The 12788-nt window shown below is 51.4% G+C and overlaps 7 protein-coding genes across 7 annotated transcripts; 3 read left to right on the plus strand and 4 right to left on the minus strand.

Moving 5' to 3' along the window:
- Positions 1-954: 954 nt before the first annotated feature.
- Positions 955-2249, plus strand: An01g06330 (uncharacterized protein; the record flags this gene model as incomplete). Its single annotated transcript, XM_059748682.1, has 2 exons — positions 955-1715; positions 1886-2249. The coding sequence occupies 2 exons, from the start codon at positions 955-957 to the stop codon at positions 2247-2249; spliced, it is 1125 nt and encodes a 374-aa protein (XP_059603179.1).
- An 83-nt stretch (positions 2250-2332) lies between these two features.
- Positions 2333-2542, plus strand: An01g06332 (hypothetical protein; the record flags this gene model as incomplete). Its single annotated transcript, XM_059748687.1, has 1 exon — positions 2333-2542. One exon carries the CDS (start codon positions 2333-2335, stop codon positions 2540-2542), a length of 210 nt encoding a protein of 69 aa, XP_059603180.1.
- Positions 2543-3556: 1014 nt separating this feature from the next.
- Positions 3557-4199, minus strand: An01g06340 (uncharacterized protein; the record flags this gene model as incomplete). Its single annotated transcript, XM_001389022.3, has 3 exons — positions 3557-3744; positions 3857-4066; positions 4157-4199. The coding sequence occupies 3 exons, from the start codon at positions 4197-4199 to the stop codon at positions 3557-3559; spliced, it is 441 nt and encodes a 146-aa protein (XP_001389059.1).
- Positions 4200-5375: 1176 nt separating this feature from the next.
- On the minus strand, positions 5376-6677 carry An01g06350 (uncharacterized protein; the record flags this gene model as incomplete). The annotated part of the gene is made up of 1 exon (XM_001389023.3): positions 5376-6677. One exon carries the CDS (start codon positions 6675-6677, stop codon positions 5376-5378), a length of 1302 nt encoding a protein of 433 aa, XP_001389060.1.
- Positions 6678-8147: 1470 nt separating this feature from the next.
- Positions 8148-9310, plus strand: An01g06360 (uncharacterized protein; the record flags this gene model as incomplete). The annotated part of the gene is made up of 4 exons (XM_001389024.1): positions 8148-8464; positions 8569-8679; positions 8747-9103; positions 9163-9310. 4 exons carry the CDS (start codon positions 8148-8150, stop codon positions 9308-9310), a joined length of 933 nt encoding a protein of 310 aa, XP_001389061.1.
- A 211-nt stretch (positions 9311-9521) lies between these two features.
- On the minus strand, positions 9522-10349 carry An01g06370 (uncharacterized protein; the record flags this gene model as incomplete). Its single annotated transcript, XM_001389025.3, has 2 exons — positions 9522-9698; positions 9780-10349. The coding sequence occupies 2 exons, from the start codon at positions 10347-10349 to the stop codon at positions 9522-9524; spliced, it is 747 nt and encodes a 248-aa protein (XP_001389062.1).
- An 897-nt stretch (positions 10350-11246) lies between these two features.
- Positions 11247-12338, minus strand: An01g06380 (uncharacterized protein; the record flags this gene model as incomplete). The annotated part of the gene is made up of 5 exons (XM_059748713.1): positions 11247-11433; positions 11483-11564; positions 11697-11748; positions 11799-11991; positions 12052-12338. 5 exons carry the CDS (start codon positions 12336-12338, stop codon positions 11247-11249), a joined length of 801 nt encoding a protein of 266 aa, XP_059603181.1.
- Between the last annotated feature and the right edge of the window lie 450 nt (positions 12339-12788).

The raw sequence follows: 12788 nt of genomic DNA on the forward strand, positions 1-12788 counted from the left end.
AGGATCCCCCCCCCTCCCCCTTCTCCCTTCAGCCCTTCCAGCATCTCCTCCTCCTTCTCCCGGAACTTGGAAAGAAGGAAAAGAGAATAGGACAACGGGGAATAATAATAAAAATCTCCAAGGGAAGAAAAGAAAAATAAAAAGTCCCCAGCAATGCCTGCACGGCGCACCTATAGAGCCCCGGCGCGGAATGGCTGTTTTGAGTGCAGGAACCGGCGAATCAAGGTAGGTGCTCTTGGGGTTTTAGTCCCGGTGAAGCTTAACTTAAGTTGCCTGGCCTGGCCTGCTATTTTCTTGGTTGTCTCTCTGGTCCACTGAAAGTTTCCATCCTTTTTCCCTTCTTCTGCTGCTGCTGCTGCTTCTTCTTCTTACATTTTCCCTCTTTTTTAATTTTCTCCCTTCTGTTTCTTTCCCTTCTCCATTCACCAATTTTCCTCTCCCTTTCCTCTCCCCCATCATTGCCTGGGTGCCTGGATGCCTGAATGATGCAGTGATCCCTTCCCTTCTCTTCCCGGCCTCCTCCCTCTCCTACTTTAGATATGTACCTATCAGTGGAGCTTTATCTGCTTGTTTGATTGCTGCTGTGGATCGGGACCTTTGCTACTTTCCATTCCCACCACTACTACCACCACCATCATTACCACAACCCCCCCTCCTCCCTCCCCTGAATTACACCGCATCACTTCTTAATTTCAGTGGTTCTTTTCAAATTGGGACTGGTGGTCCTGTGTCGCCCTCATAGATGCTAATTGGACCGGGATGCAGTGCCCCAACGAACACCCCCAGTGCTCCCATTGCACCAGCGACAACATAATATGTCAATATATTCCCTCCTCCCACTCCTTGGTCTGGCCTAGGGTCAAGTCTCGCTCCACCACCCCGACCCTTCCCCCATCCCGCACCGCCTCCCCTTCCCACATGAACCCCAGGATTCTCGCTGAATACCGCGTCGTCATGGACCCCGTCGCCCCTTCCAATCCCACCGGGGAGCTCAACATCCAAGACCTCGAGTTGATGATGCAATGGTGCACGACCACATACCGCTCGGTCTCGCGAAATACCTCGGTAGAGGGAATCTGGCAGGGCGTCGTGCCGCGGGAAGCCATGCGCCACCCATTCTTGATGCACGGCATCTTGGCTCTCTCCGCCCTGGACCTGGGCTTCAATTGCCCCTCCGGCCCGCCCAAAGACTACTACATCCGAACCGCCCAGGCACATCAGTCCCGGGCTGTGACCGGTCTCGGCAAGGTCGCCGGATGTCTGGATCAATCCAACTGCAATGCCGCTTTTGCCTTGTCCAGTATCATGGTCGTCTTTTCCTTCGCCCTCCCTCGGACGACGAACAAACACGGGGACGTCCTGAATGAGCTTCTCAACATATTTCGGTTCACACGCGGGTCGGTGGACGTCCAAGGAGGAATCATCGATTGGGTCGCGGACGGCGAATTCAGCCCGCTGCTCGAGTGCGACACCTCGCAGCCAACCATGCCCGACACGTCTCGGCTGGCCATCATGTCGCTGACACGAATGAATGCGGACCTCGCCAGCCGCGATCCTGCGCATGATAAGGCCACGTATGACACGACGATCCGGTACCTGAGCTACTCGCTGGACAAGCTGGCCCGGGGCGGAGAAACCATGATTATTGCCTTCCAGTGGATCTTCCAGATCCCGCCGCGATACTTGGATTTGCTGCAGCAGAGGCAGCCCTTCGCGTTAGCCATCTTGGCCCATTACGCGGTGATTATCCACTCGCTGCGAGGACATTGGTGGATGGGCGAGTGGGGAGCGCGACTGATCCGGGAGATCGGCCAGCACCTGGGTGCAGACTGGAGAGACTCAATCAGTTGGGTGGTGGACGCGACAGGCTGCTATATTCCTCCAGTCTGACACGGTTCATGGACGAGATTTATAAGTACCTATTTTTCCACTCTCCAGGCCATGATCTGCAGTTCAGACACCGACAATGGATGCATCCGCACGCTGGAGAGTATCGTGTGGTCAACATGACTACCCTTGAAAGACGCGTGCAGCGTGCACGCTGCCCGTCGATAGCCTTGAACCCAAGGGAAACACTACTGCCATCCGTGGGGCCAGGCTCTAACTTGACTGGCCTACCCGGAACTCATGCAATCGTGAACAAGAGGGAATTATGCAGTGGACTGCAACAGAAAGAAGACCAAGACATGACGGGAAATCACATTTGGGGAGGCCGACCGGGGATAAGCACTAAGAGCGGAGCGGAATAAAACACCACAACGAAGAAAGACAAATGCAATAAACTAGTGGAACACTTAGTTGGCTAGCCGGTGGACATGAAGGAGGAAAAAAAATGCCGACCGCCAATCACTCAACAGCACAATCTGAACAAGGGTGCTGGACATCTACAACATCTACCACTACCTATGGCATGATCACATGGGACACATACTCACTTGGCATGAGATGGATGATACCTCATCAGCAATACACGGCGTACTTTGGTATTTCATTTCGGTTTCAGAGCAAGCTATGCATAGATACATTTCCAATCCAATCATAGATTCACACACGATCTACACTATTTACCTCGGCATAGACTGAGTAACAGAACCCCTCATAATAATACCCGTAGTAATAGCCACTAAAGAAACAAGGCAGGAAAAAAGCAATATGCAGCCATCCCCATTCCCAGTCCCCATAGATAAGTCCCCGCGATTTCATTGGAGACGCACTAACAATAGTGCCAACAACCACATAGTACAAAAGGGGCCCGGTGAGCACTTGTTCAATTTAAACAGGAAAATGAGATTATATTACTAAAACAGAGACATATAATGATACCCCGAATCCAAACACAAGAAAAATACCACAACAGCAATCAAAAAAGATGACAGTGAAATGACAAAATCCGCCCATCGCGCCGTTCTTTTTCCCACGTCCGGGTTTCTTTACTACATGGGTATTCTTCAAAACACAAAAACAGATCCAGATCGAATGGGAGGGAATATGAAAGGAAGAAGAGATAAGGAAGGGGATGTGAGAGAGATCTCTCCATCTTTAGGTGGATGGGTATAGAGATGGAGAGATAGGTAAGTGGGTGAGTGGGTGGGTGGGTGGGTAGGTTGGTGGTGTCGAGCACGACCTGCACACTGATTGCTGGATGTTGTGTGGAGAAGGTAGTGCAGGTATCAGTCGGTCAGTCAGTCAGTCGAAGTATAGATAGATAGATGGGATGTTTCCATCCCATCCATCTCGTCGGTCCAGTCCAGTCCAATCTATCTCAAGACAAAGAGGACTGGAACACAAGCACGCACACATGGGTGCAACAAACACACGTTTGGAGAAAAGTCAAAGCCAGAAAGGCACAGCGCAGACATAGCAGGGAAAGGAAAGAGAAGAGTAAGTTGTGGTGAGCGAGAGCAATACCAGCTCACTTACTCTCCCTCACTACCTCCCCCTACCACAGCACACCATGCCATACACTACCGTGTCATATCCGCCAGCAGAAAACAACTGACAGAAATGACATCCCAGCAGTAATCCAACCTCATCCTCAACTCCAAACATGTGCTAGTCAACTGGACGGATTCCGTTCTTCACCACCTCCACCACCGGCACCACCCTCACCAGCAACACTCGCGGTCTCACCATCCTTCCTGCGATCCTTCGATTGCGTGCGCACACGCCGCAACTGCTCCTCTTCCTGTTCGCGCACGCGCTTCTCTTCTTCCGCGGAGGGAATATATGCATTTGCAGCGCCGCCTGGATAACATTACAACCCATTGATTAGCTCATTGCCTTCATTGCTTGCTTTCCTCGAGGGACAAGTAACACACGGACTAAAGGGAGGTATAGGAGGTATAGGGGGAATTACCTCGGCCCATAAAGTGCGGTGCTTCTTCCACGCGCAACGGGGGCGACTCCACATCCTGCATTTCTCGGGCTATCTCGGGGTGTTCCGGATCATTGTGCATCATGTTACCGGAGCCGCCGCGACCGGTGGTGAAGATGTCTTGTTTGATGGTGGGGGTGACGAGGTCCTTTGGGGTGGTGCGGGATTCATTGTTGCCGGAGAAGATGTTGCCTATGTGGAGAACGATATCGCGTTAAAAGAAGGAGTTTATTTTTGAGTTGGGGAGAGAGAAGCTGGTGAAAGAGATAGTGCTGAACATACCTGCGCCGCCGCGGCCGTGGGAGATGTTTCTAGCGCCGCCCATTGTTGCCGAACAGGGGGGAGGGGAGGGGAGGGGAGGGCGGAGAGGATGCGATCGGGAGAGTGGGTTGAGCAGAGTAAGGTCGAAGTATGGGATGCGATTGATTGCGGAGGCGCAACGACGCAAGGAGATTTCTCGATCAGACAAAGAAAGAAAAGAAGATGATGAAGAGGAGGGGAGGGAAAGCACGCAATAGCTAACCCAACGATGATCAACACAAGAAAAAAGAGAGCTGGGGGAGCCGCAAAAGTGGCAAAGGCCCGCGAGCGAGCGAGAAAGAAAAGGCTGAATGGCGGCCAAGACTTTGATTTTGATCAAATGACGTCCTGCTTTGGGGCCGAATGACCGAGACGGTTTTTTTCATTTTTATCTTTTTTCTTTCTCTCCATTCCACCTCTTCCAACTGGGTTTCTCGGATCCTGTCATTAACATCTTCTCCATATAATTTTATCTTCCAGTTATTCATCCATTCAACAATTCTTCCTCCTATCCGTCTACCTTGGAGACCGCGTTCATATTCTCTTACCTCATGGGCAACGACCGGACCTGGAAGTGGAAACTAATTTAACTTACCTGACCCCACTTTTTCCTCTTTATATTACTATATTACCTTGGATTATGATTTTCCTATTCATTCCAGACGCCGACTGGAAACCTCCTGGAAAATTCTTCCTATTGTTCTTTGGATACTAGTGTCGTTTGTGGCATGTTATTGATTATGTCGTATTTTTGGTTGATTCATTGTATTGCTGCTGTGGCAGTAGGGCCAGGCTTTCCCCGCAGGGATTACTTTCTCTCTTAATGCTATTATCTCTCTGTTATTTGGAAAAGGATCATAGCTATGAGAAATAGGGTATTGTATAATACTACTAATCAATGGAAGAAGAATAATTGCATCATACATTAGTTAGGGATTATGGTTCCCCCGTGACTATTTCATCTATTGAGGGGGGTAGTTCGGTATTAGAAAGAGGAGATGGGCGATAGAGTATAGTACTAGTTCCAATATAATGCAATCGTTATACACAGTCAATTGTATAGTGACTCTATAATAACAAACCAAGGAAACCATTATGTATATATATACACACCATACCATAAACATTAACCCAGTCATGCGTGTTCATAAACCAGTGCATCCCATCCATGCCATGCGTTGCTGCATACAGCGTATATAAATCATGCCGAACCGTCCATCTGGAATAATCGATCCATATCCGTCTCGTACGCCTGCTCAAATCCCATACTCCAGACCCCATGCGCTCCCTTGACGCGATACGGTCCCTCCCACTTCCACGACTTCTTCTTCTCCTTGTACGAGACTGCTCCGACGTGCTGCATCTGCGACGGGGAGATGGCCAGTCGGTCCAGCTCGGCCCGCCCCGCCTGCATCTCAATCACGCTGTCCACCGCCTTGGTGGGGACCACGTCCTCCATGTGCTCGAAGTACTCCAGGAGGGCTGGAACATTCTCGCGATTGAAGAGAAGGGCCTGCGAGCAGCAGCCGTGCGCGTTCATTACGTGCACCCCATTCTGCATGGGGTACCAGGTCACCCGACCGGCCAGGAAGAAGAGGGTGATCAGTAGCGGCACGCAGAAGAAGCAGACTACCAACAGGAACGAGTTGGTGAGGATGCCCTGCGTAGAGCGAATCTTTCGTCGAGTGTACATGCCCGCACTGGCGCAAAGGGAGACCAGCAGCACACTCCAGGACAGGTAGATGGGCCAATTCTCCGAGTTCCAGCCGAGGAACTTCTCCGTGTAGAAGAGCCGCAGGTATAGCCAGTCCCTGATCGTATCGTGCCGGCGCCAGTCTTCTACCTGTTGAACGCTGCGCATAGTATGCTCGTACCAATCGCGCTGGGCCACAACGTCGTCTTCCAGCATGATGATCCACGGCGCGTCGGTCATGTCGTAGCATGCCTGTAGCCCGAGTCGGTAGTCAATCAGAGATTTCTTCTTTATGTTGTTCTTCTTCTCCAAGTTCATTATGATATACCCGGGCGCGTCGACATCGTCGTAGGTGAGCACGCGGTCAACGACATTTGATACCCATGTCTGGTTGTAGTCCGGGTGGTCGGAGGGTTTGCTCAAGGCAAAGAGCACTTGGACGGTCAGCGCGGCCCGCTGCTCCGGTGAAAGGGTATCAAGAATCGAAGCAATGGTAGTGTCGAGGTCCTGCTGCAGGGGACGCTTCACGGTGACGATGCCTACACAGGCAGTTTTCTCTCGCGGCGGGCTGACATGGGAGACGGGCCGGGACGGGGCAGCATCGGAGCGATTAAAGGCTGACAGCCACTCCAGCGATTCGTTAATACGCTGAAGACTGTATCCCGGGCGATAGCCTTCGGTGGGCTGGAAGAAGAACGAGCCTGGGTCACGGGCGGACCGAAAGTGACAGAGGACGACAAGGAAGAAAAATAGGATGGCGAAAGAGGACAGAAGCAGCCTCTGCTTTCTGTTGAAGTGATTGAGAGCCATCGGTCACATACTGGTTGGCAAACGATCAGGGAGAACGGAGGAGAGGATGGAGGGGAGGAAGGAAAAGAGGGAAAAGGAAAACAAAAGGCAGGACCGGATTGCGACAGCAGATAAGCCAGCAGCGGACTAGCAAGAGTTAGCTTGGAGCCATGATTCTGAGGCTTGCTGCTTTGGAGGTCCTGGGCCCTCAGGGTCTGCCCATCGCTTAGTTTGCTATTAGTCTTTGCTGGCCAGCTGATAGTCCGGCCGCTCTTCGTTTATCGGCCCAGTGGAGCGGTGGTCAAAACCCTGTGAGTTGACCCACGTCCGAGTAGCCAAGTTTTGGGATCGCGCTGGCCCATTGGCCGATCACGCGGTGGGCGCCAGGGCTGAGGCATGCTGCGTAAGGCATTATCCGAGTAGGGATTCGATAATAGGTGCAGAGTTGGGAATAGCGCCCAAAGCCATTGTGGATTTCTAGAGGGTCAATTGGCTGAGAGAGAGAGAGAAAGTCGGGATGACGATAAGAATAGGCTGGCTGGATGGCTTGCTTTGCTTGACTTTGCTTGACTGTCTCGGAGCGAAAGAGCGAAATTGCATCCCGCGCGGGCTAAAAAAAGCCTGCCCAGAAAAAGCTTAGCCTCAAACGGTGCCCGCCGCCAGAAGAAGAAGAGATGAGCAGAGAAGAACATTGTGGAAGAACATTAGGAAGGGGAAAATAATTGACACATTTCCTTGCATCCTCAGAAGTCTCATCATGACACAATCAACAGGGCAGTGTCAATGAAACAATTGATTTAGCGTCTGATGGCGAAGCAGTTTAGCACCACTCATTGTCTCAATTATTCTTGGTTTTGGATGGAGTCGGTTCTCGTATTGAACCCACTTCAGTGCGCTGTGCATGCCTCATCCTGCACTCTCAATTATCGAGTCCATCCTGCAGACTCGATCACATTAACATGCTCGACCTGTCAAGTACGTCAAGGTGATTAGGTAGCCTAGTCTGTTAAGCTAGGAGGTCAGCCTACCATATTTACTGTAGGGTGCATACCTCGGCATCAAGGGACCGGATTACAACATCCGTCAACTCTAACGGCACATCGGCTAACTAGTTAGTAGTTTCCTGATTACAATATCTGGCACATCTGACAGCTACAGCTATTCAGATCTTCATTTTGCATAGCTACTGAGGTGAACATAGCTCTTAGATCTCATGTTAGAACTGCGGGGTAAACTCACCACATTCACGGAGTAATAGCCGGACCTCGGCGCACATCATCCATCATCCATCACCAGCATACTTCTATAGTGTTTACTGAACAAACTCTGATAACCGAGTAATTGACTATGTTGCATGTTGGGACAGACTATATAAAGCAAGATAGTAAGACAAGGTGATCACTCGATAGCAGCATCATCACAACAATCAGTCCCAATCATCACCCATTTCAACAATCATCACAATCCATCATAATCATAACTACTATCAACATGTCCATCTCCCTCCCTCCATCCTACGAATCCCACCCAACATCCCACATCAAACTCTCCCATCACCCACCCAATACCCCCTCCCCCACCCCCGTCATCATCATCACCCTCAACCGGCCCGAGAAACGCAATGCCTTTACTTCCACCATGGCCCAGGAGCTCGAATGGGCCTTTACCACGCTTGACCGCGATCCCCGCGTGAAGGTGATAGTCCTCACCGGGAGCGGAGATACATTCTGCGCTGGAGCGGATCTCGAGATTGGATTCAGCGTAGGCGAGAAGGGGAAGAAGTTGAATTTGGGTGATTATCGCGATAGGTGGGTATCATATACCATCATTACTACGGACTTTGTCTATGACCCGTTGAACTCTCGAATTGAAGAAAGGAATAAGCAGCTAACTAGAGATATGAAAACAACAGCGGCGGCCGCGTTGCCCTCTCCATCCACCGCTGCCGCAAGCCCACCATCGCCGCAATGCAAGGATCCGCCGTAGGAGTCGGCATGACCATGACTCTTCCTGCGGCTATACGGTATTCCACTCCCATCTCCCCTCTTCCCCACCCTACGCACAACACCTAACAATATACTGCGGTATAGAATCGCCCACACCCCCAGCAAATACGGCTTCGTCTTCGCCCGCCGCGGCATAACCATGGAATCCTGCTCCAGCTACCTCCTGCCCCGGCTCATTGGGTACTCGCGCGCCATGTACCTCGTCTCCACGGGGGCAGTGCACCCGCCCACATCACCGCACTTTGGGGGACTCTTTGCTGAAACGTTCCCAACCAAGGAAGGGGTGGTGAAGCGGGCGGTCGAGTTGGCGAGTGAGATGGCCCAGCTGGTGAGCCCGATGGCCGGGGCGTTGAATCGCGCGTTGATGTGGAGGGCGCCGGGGAGTGTGGAGGAGGCGCATTTGCTGGAGTCGAGGGTTTTGGGGCATATGTTTGCTTCGCAGTAAGTTTTTTGTTCTTTTTCCTTCGGTGTTGATTGGTGCTGACAAGGGGATGCTGTAGGGATCAGAAGGAGGGTGTCGGGGCGTTCTTTGAGAAGAGGAAGCCCGAGTTCAAGTGTGATTTGGACGTGGATGGGCCGGGGAATTATCCTTGGTGGGGAGAGGTGGATATTGATCCGAGGAAGGAGGTCGAAAAGTCGAAGTTGTGAAAGGCAGAAAAAGACTAGGAGGCAACGCTGGCATGTAGATACTGTAGTAGAGAAGTGAACATATTCAATAATCATTTTTAAATCGCTCACTGATATGAATATTCGTACAAACAGGAAGTAGAGAACTCAATCCACGGGGTTCTCGAGAATGCCATAATAACAATCACTCAAAAGAAAAAAGAGGCATCCCATGCAAAACAGAACCACTAAACTAAACGATGAAATGACGTCTCTTGCGGTTATACGCCCGCTGATCCTTCAACCACTGGCGATAACCCTGCACACTACCGATCTTCTCACCATAGTAATCAGGAACGGGATTAGCAATGGAGTTGGACGAGGGGTCGACACGGAAGCGTCTAATGCGGTCGAAGAATTCCTTCTCTTTCTATACACATACACAACCCAATATCAGTATCCACACTTCTTCTCAATAGCAACTTAAGTAAGGGAAAGGAAAGAAACTTACCACCATAACAGCAGGCTTATATCTCCGATAAACCAACCCCCAAACAGCATTCCCTACAAACGGACCGACAAGCCAACCCGCCGCACCGCACGCCGCCGTTGCCATACCCAGCACCACAAACGGATCAAGACCCATGACCTGCGCCCCGAGGGACTCCAGATCCTGCGTCGAGAGAACCTGCACACCAATGACCGTGGTGAACAGGGAGCTCACGATCGACGAGGCGAGCGAGTACCGGCGGCGGCTAGCGCGGAGTTTGAAGAACGAGTCCCAGTCGAGACGGACGGTTTCGCTCTTGGCAGCGGCGGCGGCAGAGGAGTTGGCGCGGCGGAGAACCAGAGAGCTCGGGAGCTGCGTTGTCGTCGTCGAGGGACGCAGAGCTGTGGTGGGCTTCAGGGTCTGTGTGCTGCGGACTCGCATGGAGGAGGTGCTTGCGGTCCGGGTCTGAGAGAGCGCTTGATACAACGGGTTGGTGCAGCTGCTGGGGTGGGCGAAGGGGCCCAGCGTCTTGGAGGTGAGGCGTCCGCTCAGCATGGCGGTACGCATCCCGCTAATCGAGGGGGCGTGCATGGTGGATGGATGTTGGGTTGGAAGTGGTAGGATGTTGTGGTGATGGTGGTTTGATTGATTCGTTCTGAAGTTCGGCGGGTAAAGCTGGGGATTATGTAAGCGGGACTGAGACATGACCTCATTGGGAAATGCCGCGGTAAATATGGACTATACAGAGCGGTGCTTGCTTTGAGTGATGAGTGCTAAAAGATATATCTATTGCGTTCAGCTTCTGCTAAAAACTACAGTGCTTATAGAAAGCTCATTGGCACGAGAGTGGAATATGGCATTGAAATACTGCAATGTTCGAGGCATTACTATGGTCGCTAAGCAAACCAACAAAATCGTGAAGCAGATGAAAAATGCATGTCAGAATTAGGTGTACAAATAAGAAAATCCCGCCATGTTGCATTTCAATCACCACCTATATTGGTGGTGCGTTGTAGAAGAGAAGACCCGCTGGTTGTGATCGGTTGATCTGGTGCTTGAATAGGATGCGAAGATGAAGATTGCAATACCGATATTGGGAGAGCAGCGGATTGAGACCACTACTAGGGGGTTCGAGTAGTTTCTCTGAAGGAAGATTGGGCCGAAAATCTAAGGACTGTAGAAGGCTTGAATAGGCTGGTTGTTTGGCAGACACTATTTCTGTTATGTAATTTGCTCTTGGTGTTGAATGAGCTCGGCTATAAAATGCGGGGGTCCAGAGCGCTTGCGGGGTATCGAGTCTAGTGGTTGAAGAAAGAGATGCGTAATATTGTATGGTATATCTCGGGAGTAAAGGACTCGTATATATCGTATTAATTGGCTGAAGTGTTAGATGCTGGTAACAAATATGATCGCTTCTATACCTTGGCGGGTTATATCTCGTCTGAATCAGTAGGTCCACCGTCATACCCTGCAACTCAAGATATACGATTAGATACTGCCGTTGCTTTTGATCGCTCCAGGACGAGACTGGGCTTTGGCGCTCGTTCCGTATCCGTTCACGCGGCCATAGAGCCATTTGAGGGTTCCCGTGCTCAGCGCCATGACAACGGCGCTCAAGGCGAAGAGTCCAACGCGACCCTCAAATCCTACAGCATCGAAGACGGGGTAAGGATACCTGTGCGGTCAGTAAGTCGCATCTCCATAAAGGCAAATACAAGACGTACCATCCGTTGAACTGGAAGCAACGCTCGATCCAAAACCAGTATCCAAAAGCGATTGTACTGGACAGAGCTAGTGCAGGGAGAACTGTAATCGTCCAAGGAGGGGAAAGGAGAAGAAGGTCAATCAGTAATACAATCGACGGTACAGCATGGAAGCCGACATCTTGCACTCGATATTAGCAAGATGAGACCTCAAGTAGATCCGAGTCCGACTCACCGGCATGCATAGGAAGTATCACCCAATCAGGAACAACCAAACGCTTGTCGATCTGTTAAACAATTAGATGGCATTCTAATCGTCCATGAGGAAAGTAATTACCAGACGGAGCCCCCAGTATAGGATGCTGATCAACACTTCCATTGGAGCGCTGCATACAGAAAGAAGGTTCTTGGCTAAAAATAGCCGAGCCGATAACGTCATATCCGCCAGCAGACCGGCGGTAAAGGTGAGCGTGGCCAGCGTCAGCCCAATGACGGTCAGGTACTGGAAATGCCAACCATATGCTTCATTACTGTCAGGAAGGGTCAATCAGCATCCTGGTTACTCCAGGCCAAGGACATGGGGAGCTTACGCCCTATTGGGGTTCTCGTGCATGCTAGAGAACGGGTTGGTTAGTGGGCGGGCCGAGCACCGGGGAGCACGAGCTGTAGCGGAACTCAACGTACTACTTGAACGAGAAGAAGAAGCTGGCAAGACCAAGAGACTGCCATGGGGGAAAGAAACATCAGCCCAAGGAACGAGCGACCGACACGGATAAGTGCTCACATGGACCAAGGCCGAGAAGCCTCTAGACGGGCTGGACAGGCGCTGCAGGGGATGTTTCCGCTGAAGCGACCGAATTGTTGCAGAAGACGCCATACTGGAAGCGGGATAGAGGTAGAAAATGGAAGGACTTCGATTAATTAGAAAGAGAGCTCGGTTACAACAACCCGGACACTTTGCAATCACTGCCGAAGAGGCATTGAATAAGAGAGATAGGGATCTCACTAATGCAATGATCTAAAGAGCTGGCTAGGATGCCCGGCTATTCCGGGGAGGCCTTAGTAACCTGGGGCAGCTAAGCCTGACGGGGTAAAGCTGGGCACAGCTGAACAACAACCGAACTGGGCAGACCGCCGTGAACCGGAGAAACCCGCCGCCCGGACCAGCTGGGCTCTTGGCTTATCAGGCCGGTCTGATTGATGGAGACGGCCGATGGCCTCCCCCCCACTGACTGGTTATCGGCTGGGCTTGAAGACTGTTGACTGGCTTGTCTTCTCCGCCGGTCTCGTGTAGCATGTATCTTGGTTCGGTGATTACTTCCACTCC

The sequence above is a fragment of the Aspergillus niger genome, assembly GCF_000002855.4.
Source record: "Aspergillus niger supercontig An01".
Taxonomy (NCBI): domain Eukaryota; kingdom Fungi; phylum Ascomycota; class Eurotiomycetes; order Eurotiales; family Aspergillaceae; genus Aspergillus; species Aspergillus niger.